At 39.1% G+C, this 19,648-nt stretch overlaps 1 protein-coding gene across 1 annotated transcript in view; it reads right to left on the reverse strand.

Annotated features, from left to right (window-relative positions):
- LOC131982484 (E3 SUMO-protein ligase PIAS1-like) overlaps positions 1-19,648 on the reverse strand; it is a 58,648-nt gene that overhangs the window by 20,008 nt on the left and 18,992 nt on the right. The window contains exon 2 of the mRNA XM_059347045.1: positions 7,617-8,112. Within this exon, the coding sequence (XP_059203028.1) occupies positions 7,617-8,109 (493 nt within the window). The 5' untranslated portion in view covers positions 8,110-8,112. The remainder of the gene's footprint in view (positions 1-7,616; positions 8,113-19,648) is intronic.

Below are 19,648 nucleotides of genomic sequence, written 5' to 3' on the forward strand. Positions count from 1 at the left end.
GGGTTTGTTTTTTTTACAGCAAAAAGCGCTTTTTGGGAATCTGTTGTCTCAAGATAGAATGACAAAGTCCTGGACTTCTTTCCAGCCTTGCCTCTGGTGTTTACACAGTCTGGCCACCTTTTTCAAGACAGAGAAAGGCATTCAGTTTATGCCAAATAAAACATATATATATATATATATATATATATATAAAATAGGAACTAGAAAAGGCTGAGGTACACACAAACAGTCCAAGCTGTTAAAGCTGTCCAAGCTGTTAAGTTCAAAAGGTAGCTTGCAGGTGGATGAGCACAGGGACAAATAAAACTTCTCTCTGGTTTTACTTTATGTCTTGTTACTGCTGGTTACACATAAATATGATGGACTACATCTATACACCACACAGATACGTTTTGGGGGAAATTGAGAGTAGACCCCAGTCAATATGGGATATTTGAGATCAATACAATTATTTACTATGATACTTATTAAGGAGTATGAAACATTATTTAACATTGTACTTAAAGGCTATAACACTGTCAACCAGTTCTAAAAGGGAAGACTGAAGAATAAATAAAAATAACTTAAATAAATAACTAAAAATGTTAAAATCACCCCAAGCCACATGTTCTGCATTAACATACATGACATCTTATTTTGATAATAAATGAATTGTCCTGTGTAGATTTGTCTATGGAGACAGTTTTTCTCAAAAGTCGAAAAAAGAGAATGTAGAGAAACTGGACGTAGAGCTCAGAATAGATTCCTTTTCTTCCCTGGGTCTTTAAAATGTCCTAAAGGGCAACTATTACAAATATTAATGTGACATAATGGCCTAAATGGGCAGAAAAAAACATCCTTGACAATGAAACCTCAATTTTCACTATTCTGGTTTCCAAGAATATAAAAAATAAAATAGCAGACTATGTCTGAAACACTTAATTAGACATTTTTTTACCACATGATTTTCCTCCATTGTATTAATATCACAGCAATCTTCCCATGTAACAACCCATTATGCTGGAAACGCTCATCAAACGCGATATGGGCTTGCATCCTTTTTTTTCCTGATGATATGGTGATTAAATCATGTATAATGCATGTGCACCACAATGATATCCATAATGAGCACAGAGACATAGCTCTCTATGGAGGATGGATAATGACGGAGAGTTCAACCAGTGAGGTCGCCATGGTAATAATAAAGGAGTAGCGAAAGCAGCCCAGACTGTTGACCAGTTTGGACTGGAAGGGCTGAACCGTGGGCTGACTAACCTTTATCCCACAAACTGATAAGACTCAGCAGAGAGGACAAGACAGCACAGGAGGGGAGGGGGGGATAATTACAGGGAGAGAGAGTGAGGGAGGCAGGGACGGTGTAAGAGAGATAATAACTACGATTACATGCTCACAAGCAACCAGGTTACTGTGAGAAATCAGGTTTGGCAGGAAATCTCAAAATGTGTTAACATGCAACACAATTCTTCAGTTACCATAAACCTGAATGTAATTTTTCCCACCCCATAGGCTCAACTAAAGCTGTCATATTTTTAAGTTTATTAATGATATATGCTGCTGCAGCCTGAAGAGTAACGTCGCAGTGAGAGGGCTCTGCAGAGAGAGAGAGAGAGAGAGAGAGAGAGAGAGAGAGAGAGAGAGAGAGCACACATTTTTCTTCTTACTGTGCATATGTGGAATACTGCAAGGCTTTCTTTTTTTTCTTTTTTTTTTAAGATTATTTTTTGGGCATTTTTGCTTTTTTATTGAAAGTGATAGATATAAAGGGGGAGCCAGAGGGGAGGACATTCGGCAAAGGGACCTCAGGCCGGATTCGAACCCGGATCCGCTGCAGGAAGGCTTTCTTAAATAAAGCTACATTTTACACCTTACATGGTTCTCCTACAGTATACATCCATTCACCACCTGCTGTGTGAGGTCAAGGGAAATGCATATAACCAAGTAAATATAAATAATTTGTGGAGAAACAAACAGCTTATTAAATTATAAAGCAAAAAAAAAAAAAAAAAATTCAGGACCTGGTGGGTCGATGGGTGATATGGATCAAAAATAATATTTAGGCTAAATGGTGATATATGAGATATTTGTCTGATTTTCTATGAAGTGACCTAAATGTTCAGTTATAAATTAAAACTACATGAGAACTGTCACAAACACGTTTATTAAAACAAATCAAAATATTTGGGAGACAGGGTTTCATTATTTCAAAATATATAGCTACAAAAATGTAAATATCATTCGTAATATTATTGAGGTTGTGTCTCAGTTGCATGAAGCAAACTGTCTGAACTGTTGTGTCATGTTGCACAGGTTGTGCTATTGAAGTTCTTTATATTGTTGTGTGAGTCATGTACTGTGCTGCACACTGTGTTTGGTCTGCCAGTGCCAAAGACAAATTTTCATTTAATGCAAATTTAATGGACATTATATAAAAAAATAAATAACCTATATTAAATCAAATAGACTCTCTGAGAATGCTCCTTCAGTTGTTTTAAACAACAATAACAGACAGATTCAAGTAAAGGTTTGGAGCCTTTTTTAATGTAAAAATGTCTAAACATACTGGACTACCTCACACAGAGAAAGAGAGAGAGAGAGAGAGAGAGAGAGAGAGAGAGAGAGAGAGAGAGAGAGAGATTATGTGAACGAGAGAGAGGTAGCGTGCCAGTATGGCCAGACGTTTAGATGTGATGCAAAATGCAAAAACTTTGATCATAAAGCTGATTGTTGCTGTATAATTCTCTGCTTTATCTTTAAGGTGTATGAGCTTCACTGCAGACTGGAGTCTCTACTGATTGGCAGGTCACTGTGTTATGAATCCTCACTTCGCTACATCCTAATAATAATCTGTAAATGTGATCACATTTTTTACTTGCGTCTAGGTGCTGACAAAAACTACTTTCTCTCGTAACTGAAGTCAAGGTTACATCCACATCCACAGTGTAAGCAGTTGAAATACTGCTACATTTACAGGTTTTATGTCCTTCTTAAAAGACACAGGAGCGCAAATGATAATAAAAAGTAGCCAAATGTCAGCAATGTTTTCCTCAATGTTGCAGCAGAAGTGGCAGAGGGGCTGTGCAGAGAGTGTTTGAGTGAGCGGCTTCACAGAAGACACAGGTTATATAACACAATGTCAAAGTATATCAATATAAATGGTATTATCTCATATAATGTCTTGTTTGAAATCCGACATAAGATTTAAGTTAAAAAGACAATTTACTGCCCAGCCCTAGTGAAAAATAAAAAATAAAAAGTAAATGACATGAGAGGAATATGCATGTTGAGGAAACCAAAGGTCACAGCTACCGTGCAGAGATCATTGTACTTGAGTTGAAGGAGTGAATTTATGGAACTGAAAATGTGCAGCAGCATACTCTGCAAGTAAAAAAAAAAAAGAGGATTTGAACTTTTTCTCAAGTGCTCTTAACTCTTTCTTTATACAGTTATTTCTGTCACTTTAGATGTGCACAGACGAGTGCCACACTATGATGTCTTCCAGGAGAGACGGGCTAAAACTGTGCGTCTTAAAGCCCATATTTAAATGTTATGGGGATAATATGCATCTTGCATCTCTATGATGTCTGGAATAAATCAACCCTTATGCTATATTGTGCTGTTTTCTACTGTGCTGTTTTTTGGCATTCATATTCTTTATTGTCTCTTTTAACTTTGATGTGAAATTGTTATTTTCTAGATTTCCTAGACCTGCAGTTCAGCTGTGAAAATAGACTTTCTCAGACTTATTTCTTCCAATTTTAGATGCAAGGACGCAACAAACAAGTCCTAATCTGTCTTTTCACTGCACTGTCTTAAGTCTGTCATGCACATGCGCTCTTGTAAAAACCCTGTCAGAATTCTGGTTAAGCACATGCGTCGCCAACAAACCAGCTTTCTCTAGCAAAATAAAAAAGTCTAGCAAACCAAGAGAGCAAGCAAGCAAGAGGGGGAAGGGAGGCAGAAAAAAATGAGGGAGTGAGGGAGAGAGAAACTGGAGGCAAAAGGAGCAACAACAATAGGAGAGAGAGACAGAGAGAAAGGGAGAGAGAGGAGAAAGAGAGTGAGGGTGGGAGAGTGAGAGCGAGTGAGAGAGAGACAACGACAGAGAGAGAGAGAGAGAGAGAGAGAGAGAGAGGAGAAAGAGAGAGAGAGCGAGAGAGGAGAAAGAGAGAGAGAGAGAGAGAGAGAGAGAGAAGGATTGGGCAGTAATCAGAAGATCAGAGAGAAGTAAACAAGCAGAGAAGAGAAGAAGAGTATGTGAAAGAGTGATCAGAGAGTGAGGAGACTAAAGCAGATTTAAAGCAAGAGAAGAAAATCTCCCAGTCTGCCCGAGAGGGGGGAATTATAATTAATCAAGTGGTTTCATTACTGCCCTCTATTATTATAGAGGGATAAAAAGGGTCATTTCTGAAGCAAATTCTAATTTTCAGCTTTGTGAAATGATGTGCACCATCTTCCTCTGAGTTTTTCCCTCCTCTCAGTCATCCTTTCACTCTCTCTGCCTCTCTGAGAACAATACGATCCGTGTGCATTATTTATTGGAGAGCACATTTATGTTCTGAAAAGTACAGTATGTGCAGACGTGCTTCCTGTGTGTGTGAGAGTTATGTGAATTTGCAATTCGGATTCAAATGAGGGGAGGGTGTGTTCTGCAGGCACAGGTGTACGCCTGTATGATTTCATCACTTTGCATGCAAATTTAAAACCGAGGATGGCCGCGGAGACAGAGTGCGGATGGAAGACGGAGTGGGGGGAGAGAGAAAAGAGAGAGGAGGCCGAGAGGGATGAAACATGTGCAGGAAATGGATAGAGTGAGAAAGGGCGAGGGGAAAGAGGAGAAAGATGGTGTGATGACAGAGCTGCAGGCGCTGTGTTTGTACATGCATCTGCAGGCAAATTAATCACAAGATGGTCTCTTACTCCATTAAAATGCTAATGTAGGAAAATCTAGACATTTCCATATATTTGCAATATATCCCAGAGCCCAAAGAGTGTTATTATGCTAAATGCAGACTGGGTGCTGGATGCACACCTAATATAACGACAAATATGACCAAGATAAAGATTAAAAGTCTCTTAAGTAGTGAATTAAAGGGCAGAATGGATATAAGATGTGGCGTTTACACTCTAAGCCTTCATGAAAATAGACAAGTAGAGGCTTGAACTCATTAAAGGCCTTGAAAAAAACCTTTTCTCAATCAGCTTCTTACTCTGAATGATGGGGTCTTACATGAACACCCTTTGTAGCAGTTCAGTTAATTCACATGAAAGATTTGTTTTTGTCTGCGTTCTTTGAGTTGCCTTGAAGTAAAACATCCCTGCACCAATCAGGATTTAGCAATATTTGAATCAAAATCTGATGAAAGTTGGTGGGTTGTTTGCATATTGTGCCACTGTCAATGCTATCTGATCAAGCCAGACAAAAACGGTTGTCATGAAGAAGAGTATTTGACTGTTAAAGTCACTGTCACACAGGCTGTTAAAACTTTATGGTGACACATTTCGTACAAGTTTACATGCTTTTTCTCACACTGTCTCTATGAAATGCTCTGTTTCAGTGCCTGTCTCTTTAAGCCCTCATCCTGCAAAGGCATCGTTCTGATTGGTCATTATTTCTGGGTCTTCTGCATCTGCGCAAGTAGCAGTGAAGTGGCACTTTCTACCTCAATATAGTATTGATGTGACATCACAACCTTAATGAAGGTCCTGACAGCTTGTTAAAAGCAGTGGCTCTCAACCTGAGGACAAGACCCCCAGAAGGGTTGTGACATCATTTGTGGGGCTCATCAGATGGTTGTGAGGACTGCTTTTTACATGACTGTGTGAGTTTGGTACTTTTCATGTGTTTTATTCAGCGCTTAATTTGTGCATTAAGAGGTCCTGCAGCACAGAGAGGGAGCTGTTCTGGCGTGTCAGGGTGACAGAAAAAGCAATGAAACACAACAAAAATCCACAGTGCCTGGAGCACATTGGTAAACGCCTAAGTTAAACTGCAGGCTGTTTCATTTCTTAAGTTAAACTTTGATTGTAGCATACTCAACTACCAACGATATGGAGTGGTGAAAAGAAAACTATTTGAAATCAAGTTTTTCAGGTGCTTTGAGTTCTTCTCCAATATCATCAACTTTTTTACCTGTTACACCATTCGTATAAAAATGCTTCTGACTCTAAACTTCTTTTGTAAGCAGAATCAAGTGCTGTGCAAAACGAGAGACAAAATGCAATTTTAAATATTTGATTAGAAGCTTATTAAGGATCATGTCGTATTCTGGGCTCACTACAGCTGCATGTTGCCACACGGGAACAAAGTTGAGTTTTGTTCAGGAAGTTAAGACGTGATGGTGTAACGCAGAGAGCCAGTGCACAACTGTTTTCTCAGGAGCTACAGACCGATGGGAAGGAGAGTTTTTCTTAAAACATCATTAATGTCTCGGCTCTAATTGCTCAAGTTATAAAGTATGCTCTGAGATGTGTGACTTTGTGATGATAAATGCAGTAATGTCAACATGTGTTGTTGATGATCTCAATGCAGTGGTTCATTCATGTTCAGTGGCTCCACACTGATGTAAAATTGGTCTCACAGCTAGAAAAATATATGTACAATGGAAATATGAAGGCATTTCATCATGTGGCAGCACTGTTCAGCCCACTCAAAACAAATGTAGATAGAATACAATATAAATATCCAAATAAGAGTCATTATTCACTGATAATAGACACTGAAATGTCTCCAGTGGCTGAATGGCACTCTCAAAATGACTTCCACAAAAAAATAACTAAATATACATATGATTCATCATTAAATGTTGGTTTCAAGCTGGTGACTACATGCGGCTCCCTTTCTCATTAATTGAAATTAATACCCAAGCCAGTATACCACTGTAAAGTAATTAGTACAAGAGAATCTAAAAAGCAGAATCTTTAGCTCTTATTGAAAATTATTTTCATTTACACCTCTTATGAACCGTGGCCTCTGTCTACTCTGAACTCTGGTGGGAAATCTGCACAGGATATTTTTACAGTAACATTTCAGTGCCCTGTCAACGCATTAGCAGGCAGCACAACACCAGCACTGGCAGGGAGCCTTCTCCACCACAGCCGCAACACAAATGTCAATGTTTTACTGTCACTGCTGCCATGATTATTATGGGAACGACAGACTGACATAAATATCCGCAACCTTGCAGATCATTTTTTCCCAGCATTTTCACATTCACTGGAAAGAGACAGGAAACATAAGGACAGAGAGAGAGGATTGATGTGCACCAACATGTCACTGCTGCAGTTACTGTATTTGTAGTCTTAACCACGAGGTCAACCGGACGCTCCATAACCAGCAATTCTATATTGTTTTCTTGCTATTTTAGATGTAGAGTTTGGCATAATAAGAGGCCATATAAATCCTAGCTTTGTGAAGCTACAAGGAAGATATATCATACCCTCTCAACACCAAAACGGTAAATTAAAAAATGGTCCTTTTCTGTTGAAAATTGACAGGTTTGACTCAATTAATTATTACTCACCAGAAAATTCTGGCTACCAGCTAACCTGAGAAATACTCCCCTTCTCCTGCATCGTTCCCCTTCTCTCACACAAAACACACTCACACGTGCCCTCACCTAGACTGGTCGGCTTGATGAGCTCATCCAGCATGTCGTAGAAGGGCAGCCTCTGGAGCTTGACATCTGGGTGGACCGGGTGCAGCGTGGCCGAGCTGGACAGGTGGTGCGTCAGCCCGGTCAACTCGTGCTTCCCGGGGCCGAGCAGTGAGAGCGGCAGTAAGGCAGCGGGCGACGGGGCTCCACCGTGACCGGCGTGACCCTCATACGCCAGCTGTGTCAGGCCAGCCGGCAGTGCGGCACCGCCTCCTCCGACCACTCCACCTGTGGCCGGATGGTGCGGCCCCGGCATGGCCATCTCTGAGTGGGAAACCATTTTGGCAGGAAAGCGTCGTCGGTAGAGCTCTTTGACCTTCATGTGCACGGCGGGGCTGCAGCCGGCCTTCAGCAGATGCAGCGCCTTGGTCAGCAGCTCATGCTTGCGTCCGTGCTTGTTGCGGCCAGCGTAGCCCAGCAGCACCTGCAGCTCCGACACCCGCAGGCTCATCACCATTTGCTGTGACGAGAAAGAGGATGAGAAATCAACTTTTGAGATGCCATTCATGACGGATACATCACTGATATAAATACCAATGTGAGTGGCAACTAGGGCTGCAGGATTTGGAAAAATATATTGAATTGCATTGAACTGAGGTTTTTTCCATTACTCTCATTTTCATTGAAAAATGTACTAAAATGGTCATGGTGTGATTTTTTTTGGCAAGGATCTGTACCAATTTCTTCAGCATCTCTGCAGCAACACAATACTTGACTATTCAGAATGTTTTTTTGACACACCTCCTATAATTTGAATATCATCCCAGCCCTGTGCAGCCCTATATTCAAAAATCATTAAAGTAGTCAGTGATAGATGTGTAGAGACTCCAGAGAGAGTCAGGACACAAAGTTGGGTTCACATTACAGACCGCTCATACACACAGACCCTGAAGCTGGAACAGCAATAAGCAGCTATTCATTGTGAACCGAAACCTGCTGTGGCAGCCTGGCTACAGCTCAACTTCAGAGAAATTCTCAACCAGGGATGGGACAATATACAGTCATGGACATTTTTTTAGAGCACCCTTTTTTTCCAATTTATTGTTCATTTTAATTCCTGGTTTAAGAGCTGATATCTAGCTATTTTCCATGGTTTTCTGGATAATAACCAAAATCATTTCCAAGAAATCCATGTAAAAAGGCTAGATATCAGCTCTTAAATCAAACTCTTATGAGCTATTTTTGTTGTTATCATTATATTTCTCCAAACAAATGTACTTTTAGTTGTACCAGGCATTAAAATGAACAGGAAATTGAAGAAAACAATGGTGGTCTAATATTTTTTTTCGATGACTGTACAATGTTATTGCAGATCACAATAAAGAATCCTCATGATAAGTGGTTTTGTGGTGACTTTCCATTATTGGGATGATTGTGAATATCTTTTCTTATGACATAGAGATGTCCTTGACTCAAAAAACTCTTTATCGACCAAATGAATAGTTGACTTAATTGAGAGATCTGTAACACTGAGTTTTTACACAAAATAATCATGCAAAAGCACCACTTGAAACCTTGCCAGAGATGTGCTCTAATCTTTCTTGACAATGAGTCATTCAGCATGAAAAATGCTTAAAAATTTAAATCTTAGGAAACTAAGACCAAAACAACTGATTGGTCACCTATTTGAGTAAGAGGGGGCAGCTCTATTGAAGATTGTTCGAGATGTGTCGTATCCGTGGTGCAATCAAAATATTTGTGTCTAACAAAATGGTTAAATGGTATGTTTTAGTGCCTAGAGTTTAAAGCATATTGTGATCATTATCAAGGTCACAACTTGCCATTATTGTGGCCAGGATAACAATGACATTCAATTTTTATATTGTCACATGCCTATTCTCAATTTTATGCAAATATCCTCTGACACAAAGCGAGGGACAACCAGATGTGCAAATCACACCAGTTCTGATTCCCACAGAAATAAAAGCACAGAGTTGTTTACTACTCCACTCCACAAGAATAGTGAGAGTAATTTCCAGTGCAGATACAGGACCACAATGCCGACGTCTGAAAAAAGACCAAAAACAAAGATATTCTGGACCCTGGAAACAAACTGTGCAAGTACGGTGGCTACGTCACTGCCCTGCCGGAGCTGAGTATGTAAATTATGTGCTCAACACAACACACCCACAGAGCTGCAGATTTATGAGAGGCCAGAGACTGCCTCAGACTTTGTGTGAGAGCAGCGTTACTCTCAGTTAGCCTTGAAACACTCTGTGATTCCCCAGGGAAAAGCTTAAGAAGTTACTGTGGGAGAAGACATTTGGCTGCTCTGCTTCCCCTCCTGCTGCTATCAGTCTGTCCAGGTACCACAACAAATGGAAAGACTGAACTTTAAATGTATAATTGGATGATTTGCATCAATATGCTGTGCCTTTATCTGGCTTGATGCTGGTGTGCTGCCTCTCTTTCACTCCATACACCTTCGCTCTGGACAGCTGGCAGTTTGCCTCACAGATGTTTAAAAAATACTGCACACACGGTGTAGTTTTCCTCCTTGCAGAAAAGCATTTCATTGCACCACAGTGCGTACTATAAATGTCTTAGTATAAGAACAACTTAATGTCTAACATGAGAACATGTCAGCTGGAACAGCACCTGTCCAAATACCACAGACACCACTGACACTGGGAAGCAGAGCACTCAATGCAGTAAGTTTTAGTCTGTGCTGGAGTGAGAAAAAAAACTACAAAGGCTTTTCCCTGGCTCAACACGAGGCTGAGGCGGTACCTCCCAGCGGGTCGTGGGATGGGGTAGCTGCAGAAAGAGCATGGGAAAAAAGTGTTGCCTGCACTGACTTCAGGTTTAGCTTCAGGTTTGCAAAAACACAGTAAGAACTCACAGCTCTTCATCTAACCAGACCAAATGTTTATATGTAAAGAAAAGCAAAGTAAGCTATGCCCTGAGTTATTGTAATTCAGCACTTTCTGCAGCGCTTCAGATCTAAAGGCCACAATCAATTATCATATGAATCTGCTGCATTGAATGCTGAAATTACATAACTCAGTTGAGGTGATCAAAAGTTAGTTGGACAGGAAAAGCTAAGAAGACAGAGAAAAACAACTTCATGTATACTTACAACATGTACAGTGATTACTATAGAAGGGTGCTTCTAGGCAAGGCACTTCTCATTGTTTGCTGTAGATCACTGAAGTTATTAAATCAAAAGCAGGACAGTTTTTATGCACTCAAGCTCACCTAAAAAGCAAACACCACAAATTAAAGAAAACAAGTTGCTCTGAATTGAAAAAAAAAACAGAGATCGGGAAACATTTATGTTTTTAGATCTTTTTAAACTTCAATTTAATCTTCATTCACAGTCAGGTGTGGACAGAAATGCAGTACATTTAAGTAGATTTTTTTAGTATCTGTAATTTGGAAAGTGTTTATCTTTTTGGAAATGTATGACTTTTACTCAACTAGCGTGTTTAAAGGCTTCAGAAAATAAAAAATAAACCAATACCTCCTTTAATTGTAGTGTTTTTTCATTGTTCTTTGAAACAAAGACAGAGCTGTACAAATTAGAACAAATTAGTGAGGTACACTTAATATTAAGGTGGAGTTGGGTGATTAACTAAAACAGTTAAAATAAATAAAACCTCAGCTCGATAACTAGCAGCCATCACTAGAATACATTAACCATACAAGACAAACCTCGAAGAAAGCCAATCTCTGCATTACACAAGCGAAATACAAGGACACTTACTGTGTGCATGTTGGAATTTGCGCTGAATAATGTATCAGTTTTTTATCATCATATCAACAACATGAAAGTAGACCAGCCCAAGCTCACTCCCACCTTATCAAACACAGATGCTCTGTCACAAAGGGAGCACAAGGCTCCCTTTAGCGTCTGTATGAAACACACCAATTTTTTCCAACTGTAACATCAACCCATTAGATGCTTTCAGTAACACAAAGATGTAATACAATAGCACACAAAGGCTGAGCGGGACTGGACCAGTGGACGGGTGAAACAAATCCTGGACTTTGCCCCAGGAGACCATTGTCTGTGTCCCATGCAAAACCGACAGTCAATGGGCCTCATGCAAGAACATTTTCTCTTAACTTTCTCTCCCTTTATAATTTGTAATCCAACTCAAAATTGTTTTAAAGTAATGGAAAACACAACACATTAGCGAAAAATTGCACGACTCTTGCAACAGGTCTAAAGTCGATCGATATACGATATATATCCCAATATTTTTATTACATAGTGAGAGTAAATGTTCAGTCAAAGTCAAATATGACATGTCACAAGTAGTTTTATTGAAACAGTTTATTTAAAGGAACATAAATACTGTTTAACAACAGGAGTACCTTTTTTTTAATCAATCAATCATCAATCAAAGCTCCATAAAGTGCACATTTAAATAAAAAAATATTTTAAATGAAAATAGCCTATGAAATAAAATAGGCCAATCTTTTTCTGAAATAAATATATTTATATGAGAAAAGAATAACGAACATTACAAAAGAAGTAAATATGACAAACCCTAGTAGGGGCAGCATTTATACATAAAGAAAGAAAAAAAATAACTATATCAATATATGCAATCTGGTCTAATTTCATATCACATTTAAAATCTATATATTTTTTATATTGATGTATCGCCCAGCCCTAGTAAATTGTGTTGGTGCCAAAGACAAAGTTCAAAACACAAGGAAACTGGTGAATCAGCAAGCTCTCCTTAATCACTTGTACAAGCTGCATGGAACAGATCTGTTCGTACGAGTGGTTCTTGCATGGGGCCGAATGTTGTTATTTGGAGTCAACCTGCATCTGGTAGTTAAGTGTGGAAGTAGAAGAACAACCCTGTTCTTTTATCCTATCCTTACTCAAGTGGTTTTATCGCCTAAAGTAACCTGTTCCCTGTGAACACGGAAGTTTATTTTGAAAAGCAACAATGGATATAACTACCAGAAAGTGAAACGCCATCCCTGACACGTCCATGTCCAAAGCAAAGACTACAATATTACACTTTGATATAGTAATGACATATTAAATTATATTCTGTCTGTAGGTGAGCTTGTCTGACACGCACCATACTCAGTGTGTTTGCATGCACAGTTTAATGGAGCTATGCTTAAAAATCGATTTTGGCGTCTAATTGGACTTTAGTCCTTGTCCCAGTTTACATGCAACTGAGAAAATCGAATAACTGACGGGAACATGTCCTCCTCCTCAACACTGGGTGGCAATATGCGTCGTTCCAGCGGGTTAATACGGCCTCCTTTCTGGTTGACCTCAGTTTGACAATTTGTGCCATCACTACTGACCGGCTACTCTGACCGGCTACTGTGACCGGCTACTGTGACCGGCTAATGTGACCAGCTAATGCGACCGGCTTTGTTGTTGTCTTGTCATACATGCCGGCGAAAAATCCTATCCCAATCGCAATATCTGGGTGTCCTAAACGGAGTTGGAGAACTCAGACGTTAGTCAGACTAACACATTTACATGCACTTCAGTTGTCCAGTTATGGTCGGATTAAGGCAATAATTCGTTTTTTTCAAGTGTCATGTAAACGTACTGACTGTTAACTCGCTGACCAATCAGACAGAGCCCTAGTGGAGTGCAGACAAAAGTGTGAATGTCAGAGAGGGACTGATTCCTAAAGGAATAGCACCTCTGCCGTCAATATGTTGATCCAGAAGAGACAATGTGGCTCAAATAGGTACTGTGCAAGTCTAATTTATCGGAAGTAATATCCTGATTGCTATACTCAACAACGTTAACGCATATTTCCCTCATATCGTGCGGCTCTGGTTGGAATAAGTGCTGTCTTTGTTGTCACTAACACACACACCGACACACACTCTTACTGGGTATACAGCCTGAAAGAATGTCTTGGACAAACATCCTCCCTTCATCTCCTTTAATGACAGAGCAGAGATAGAAAGGCACAGACGCACACAAACACACGCCCCTTAAATGACAAAGCACACAGAGCTGTTAGTGCCCAGTGTGTCGGGTTCCAGCTAATCACTTATACACACACACTTATAATTGTTATGTACAGAATATGTGTGCTGTGGTGTTCATACGAAGGATTAAACCTTTAGGGCTCAAACATTTCTTGTTGTTTCTTATAATGAGGCCCATTCCTCCCGGGTTTCATGGGAGTCTTGCATTTAATTGACATTTAAAATGGCATATATGGTTGCTGTAGGCTATTTTCTGTGACCTAAACATAGCAGCTACTTTTTGGTCTTGAAAAACAAAAACACTAAGATTCACCCATGCCATTTTTTCCCTGCTGGAACAGATTTCATGTCACAAACTATTCTTATATTTAACACAGATGCCACACAATCTAATTGGTCTCTTTTAATATCGGTTAACTGCATATAATAGTTCATCCATAGGAGTAGTTTAAAGAATAAAATGAATGCATAATAACCAAACCTGCATGTCAAGTTTAACACAAAATGTTGAAAAGAAATGCTCTCTTACCTCTGTCTTTTGCTTTTGTTTTATTTCCTCACTCATAATGTCTTTTTTCCCCACAATGTTGTTTGCATTGTCAATAAGGACAAAACAGAAGCTTATTCAACTGCTTGTTCTTGCAATGAACACAACATAAATGTAAAAATCTTAAAGCATCAAAACTACTTTCATTTTCAGCTTGACTTGCACAAAACTTCTCACTCTGGTCCAACCACAGAGCTGCACGTATCACTAAAACTGACGTACGAACGGTACTTTTGAGAGGAACTGAAAGCCTCAAAGTGTTGCAGGTTAATGTTAAACTTGTTCCACTTTTGCACATCGAGCTTACTGCAAAGTGCAGCAAACCAACACATGCTTCAAGAAACATCTACCATCCAAAACGTTTTCTGGTAAAATCTTGGGCAGTATTTATTCATTTTCATTAATCAAGCTGTGAAATTAGCGACCCATAAATAGTTTCTGGATGACAGGTGAGATGAATTACCAACAGGCATGATTAGTTTAAAAATAAATCATATTTTCTTTTTTTCTTGTGAGAAAATATGCAGAAACTCTCATTATTTGTCACTGACACTTCAGCAACCAAATGTCTAAAGCTTCAAATAATAAAAAATGCCAATTTTAGCCAGAGGTTGTTGTTCTGTGATCTAATATAAACTGCAGCAACTCAATCTCTTAAAACCCACCTGCCCACTGACACAAGCTTAATTTGTTTACTACAATATAATAAAATATACTTTTGTTTTTTCTAAAGACATGTTCTGATTCAGGGAGGTTCAGGGACACCAGTGACACTAAAAACTATCTAGCTTTCATAAGGTTAGGCCGAGAGGTCTGGTATTTTATACAGGTGTGGTTAACAAGATGTAGAAGATATGTGGTGATTTGCACAGGTATGGCATGAAGCATGTCCTACTTATTATCATTCAAGTATGAGTTATTGTTGATGAGGACCAATAAAAATGTATGTTGTGGTTATAGCTACAGGCTAAACCATTTTCAGAAACTAGAAGATTTCAAATTAGCCTGAAAAATGCATTTTGGCCTTACAGTTATGTTTTAAGCTTTTACATTTGGGAATGGCAAATAGGCGAAAATAAAAAGGAACGAAGCAGAAGGTATATCAAACTCTCCAGTGCTGATTCTACTGCAGCATCTATGCTACTCTGTCACAGGATGCTGATGACCCAAACGCATTTTATGAAGCTTGACAAGATGGCGTTTCCCGTGATATCATAACACTGAAAGACTCCAACGTCCGTAAAAGTGAAGCCCTTTTATACAAACACACTCTTTTGTGAAATACAGTGGAAACTAGGGCTGGGCGATATATTGATATAAAAGATATATTAATATATTTTTTAAATGTGATATGGAATCAGACCATATATCGATATAGTTCAAATTTGAGCTGTGATCCAGGCAAGCTGCTTTATATATAAATGCTGCCATTACTAGGGTTTGTAAAATTTAGTTCTCTCAAATAAATATATTCATTTCAGACAAAGGATTGGCCTATTATTATTATTATTATTTATTTATTTTTTATTTAAATGTGCACTTTGTGGAGCTTTAATTTGGAAAAAAAAGTACTCCTGTTGTTATACAGTATTCATGTTCACTTAAATAAATGGTTTCAATGAAACTACTTGTGACATGTCATATTTGGCTTTGACTGAACATTTGCCTTCACTTTGCAATAAAGAATATCGGGATATATAATGTATATCGATATTCAGCCTAAATATATCGGGATATGACTTTTGGTCCATATCACCCAGCCCCAGTGGAAACCCAGAAACACAACCTCACAATTCAGGGTGCCAACTAATGATTATTGTTTTAAATTATTATTTTCTTGATCAAAGTGTCTTGTTTTATCTGACAAACAGCCCAGAACACAAAGACATTCAGATTACTCATTGAGATATAACAAAGCTGCCAAATTTTCACATTTAGATGTTGGAGCCACTGTTTTTTTTTTTTTTTTTTTTTTGAAAAATGGCTAAAACAATGAATTCATCATCAGTATTGTTGCATAGAATTTCTGTCAATCGTCTGATTGTTAAGTTCCTGCACTGAGAAGAGATTTCAGACAAACTGGGCCCCAAACAAGCTGCACAAAGTGACAGAGCAGAGGCTGCTGTTTACAGACCAAACACTGCGTCTTGTGTGCAGCTGTCACATATGCATAGCCATAGACACACACACAAACAGACACTAACAAAGTGGCTGATGTATACAGCATCCAGACACAATAACCAATCAGGACGAAGACCTGCCCTTGCTCTTTGTTACAGCAGATCTACATTAAAGGCACAATCATGGTGGAAAGAATAGCGAGTGTAATTCTGCTGCCTTCGGCTTTAACCACACTGCAGTTATAAAAACACATCAGTCATACACAGAAGGCTCGTACAGCAGGAAGCTCAATCACAGGTGCAGCACGCAGGCAGCAGCTGTCTGTGGATTTTCAACATTTAGAGATGCTTTTTTACAGAACCATCATTTGTGATGATCCAGTATTATTCTATTAAACAATTTCAAATTTGGTAATTCAATAATATTCTACTAAGCATCCCTCGACTTGGACAGCACGCATACATACATAGTCAGGACATGAGGAGGACGCGCGCGCACGCACACACACGCGCACACACACACGCGCGCGCACACACACACACACACACACACACACACACACACACACACACACACACACACACACACACACACACACACACACACACACACACACACACACACACACACACACACACACACACACACACACACACACACACACACACACAGTGAATTGGTCCAGCCAAGAAACTCCCCTGCTGCCGGCGACATAAATGACCAGTTCCATGAAATATGCATGTTGTAGAGAAGAGGGGGGGTGTGAAAAATGATGACACTGGCTGCCCACCATTTCACACCCCCACACATACACATACACACACACACACACACACACGCACACATGCACACATGCACACACCTTAACACAAACACACATGCCAAACCCCCCTGCTCACCCTCTCTACAAAGCAAACACACACTAAAGAGAGACAAATACACACAAACACAAATAAATCACACACACACACACACACACACACACAGACACACACACACACATACACACACACACACACACTCTTCCACCACACTGCGGATGTGTAACATTCCTCTGGCTTCAAAAAAAAAAAAAAAGGAAAACAAATACGGGAGAGAAAACAGTGGAGCGGTGAAGGAGAGATAGATGAACAGCTCTCACTGTCTCCTCTTTTCTGTCCTCCTCTTCTCCATCAGTCAATCATCCCCCTTCCCAGGACAGGTGGCCCCTAAACTCCTCCATCTTCCTGGTTAACAGGAGGAGGAGGAGGAGGAGGAGGAGATTTCTGAAGCTAAGTAATCACCCATCCAACAAGCAGTTCTGATACAGTATGCTTTCAGCTTAATGGCTAAAACCAAGAGATATTCAGTTTACAGTCATTTAAGACAAAGTAAAGCTGCAAATCCTCACATTTAAAAACATGGTATCAGCAGATAAAATGAGTAAAACTATTAATCAATTACAAAAAAAGTTGAAGAGTAGGGCATTATTTGTTTATCAATTTGGGTAAAAAATGTATTTGTGCTCATGAACTTCATAGTAAAGCATTGAAAGGAGTGAAACAACTAACCTGAGCCTGAACAAATAACTCCTGTGGCAGATGTTATAACAACACAAAAGTGAATATAATATCCTAGCCTAATTACTTAAAATGTATCCTGTTGCTTAAAGGAATACTTGGATATGTGTTCTCTACAAAGTCACCAGACTCAACAGACAAAAAAACAGTAATTTTATCTTGCAGAATACATGTGTTGCTGGTCTGCCACTGTCTCGATCAATTAGTTATTGTGTGACTTTGGTGAATCTGAAATTACCCTTTAAAACACCAAAGTCAAACAATAAGACAAAGAAACCAAGCTATAGAGTCAGCAGTAGAGCAGCAACCCATGTGTTCTGTGAGGTAAAATTACTGTTTTTGTCAAGGGACACTCATGGTTTTTAAGAGAGCATATATAATTCATTTAATCCCACATAAACTGAAAAAGGATTACAATCTTACAATTTAACTAATTTTGTACATTGCTTAACTTCCGTGTCCTATGCACTCCTTCCTCTAATACACTAAATATGGATAAATAAGTACCTTGTACAACCCCACTTTAAAAAAAATATCTTTAAATAACACAAAATCTGCAACACGGATTCAATTGCACTGCAAAGTCATCTTTGAACAAAACATGTTTGTGTGAGAATTTGCCCTATTGTGTTGTTTTACTGGAACAACTTGACATGTAGGTGCAAAGGGAAGCTGCAACAAAGGAAGGAGGGTGAAAGAGGGAGAGAGAGAGGATACAACACAAAGAGAATAGCAGGGGAGTTCTCTCACACACACACACACACACACACACACACACACAGCATGCAGACCAGTGTGGGCTTTTAAATCCAAAGAGGAAGTTTAGTTTATGCCTTAAATTCACCAGCCTGTGACATTTTGAGCCAAAAATAAATAATATATCAAAATGTGACAATTTTGGTTTCCAGCGAAAACAGCAGGATTCACTGTGTCCACCACAATTATATTCTTGCCAGAATGCAAAGGGCCATAAAACACCATTTTGACTAACACTTAAAGTTAAAACTGAAACCCACAGAAACCCAGAATGATGAAATTTCCTAAGGAAAGTAAACCACTGCAACAAAATTCATTTAAGAAAAGAAAACACTAACAGAACTGTGCAAAGAAAGGTCATTTCACTGCAGAGCTACAGGCAGTTATTTATCAGTAGTGAAGAAGAAAACTCCATTATATCAGAGGTGGATGACACTACCTGTCCAAAATGTCGCATTATATACATTTTATGACTAAAAAGTAATTAGAACATGCACATTTATCACCAAACTAAAATACACTTAAATACCTACTGCAGTCTAAATTTCAACACATGATATATGTTAATGCGGTTCCAAAATCTGTGTTCACCTAATTCTACTTCGACTTTATTTTAACATGAAGCATGTTTCTAATCAACAGTCCTAAAATGAGTTGCCTCTTTCACTTTTAGGATTGACCTTTTTGTAATACAGAAACTTCTTCAGTATTCTTTTGAGGAATCAGGAATTTTATTTGCTTTGCCAGCCAAGTTTCAGTATTGGTTCCTGGTGGGTGTCATCACTTGCACCACAAAAAGTCCCTCCGAGGTCGTACTTTCTGAGGCACCATCCAGGTGGAGTTTGCGGTTCTTGACCAGTTGCTGACTGGTGTCATACGAGCCTCATGAGTCATTCAGGCTGCAAGTAAGAACTTGACTTGGAATTGGGATGGGACTTTCTTGAATTGTAAGTGGACATTTTAAAAGTTTTCATTTGACTATTTGAAATGCGATTACAGGAAATAAGGAAGAGAACAGCATGCAATAACCTGCTTTGTTACCTTTTCATGGTCATCATTTTAACCCTGTAATTCTATTTTCAACA

Source organism: Centropristis striata, chromosome 2, assembly GCF_030273125.1.
Source record: "Centropristis striata isolate RG_2023a ecotype Rhode Island chromosome 2, C.striata_1.0, whole genome shotgun sequence".
Taxonomy (NCBI): domain Eukaryota; kingdom Metazoa; phylum Chordata; class Actinopteri; order Perciformes; family Serranidae; genus Centropristis; species Centropristis striata.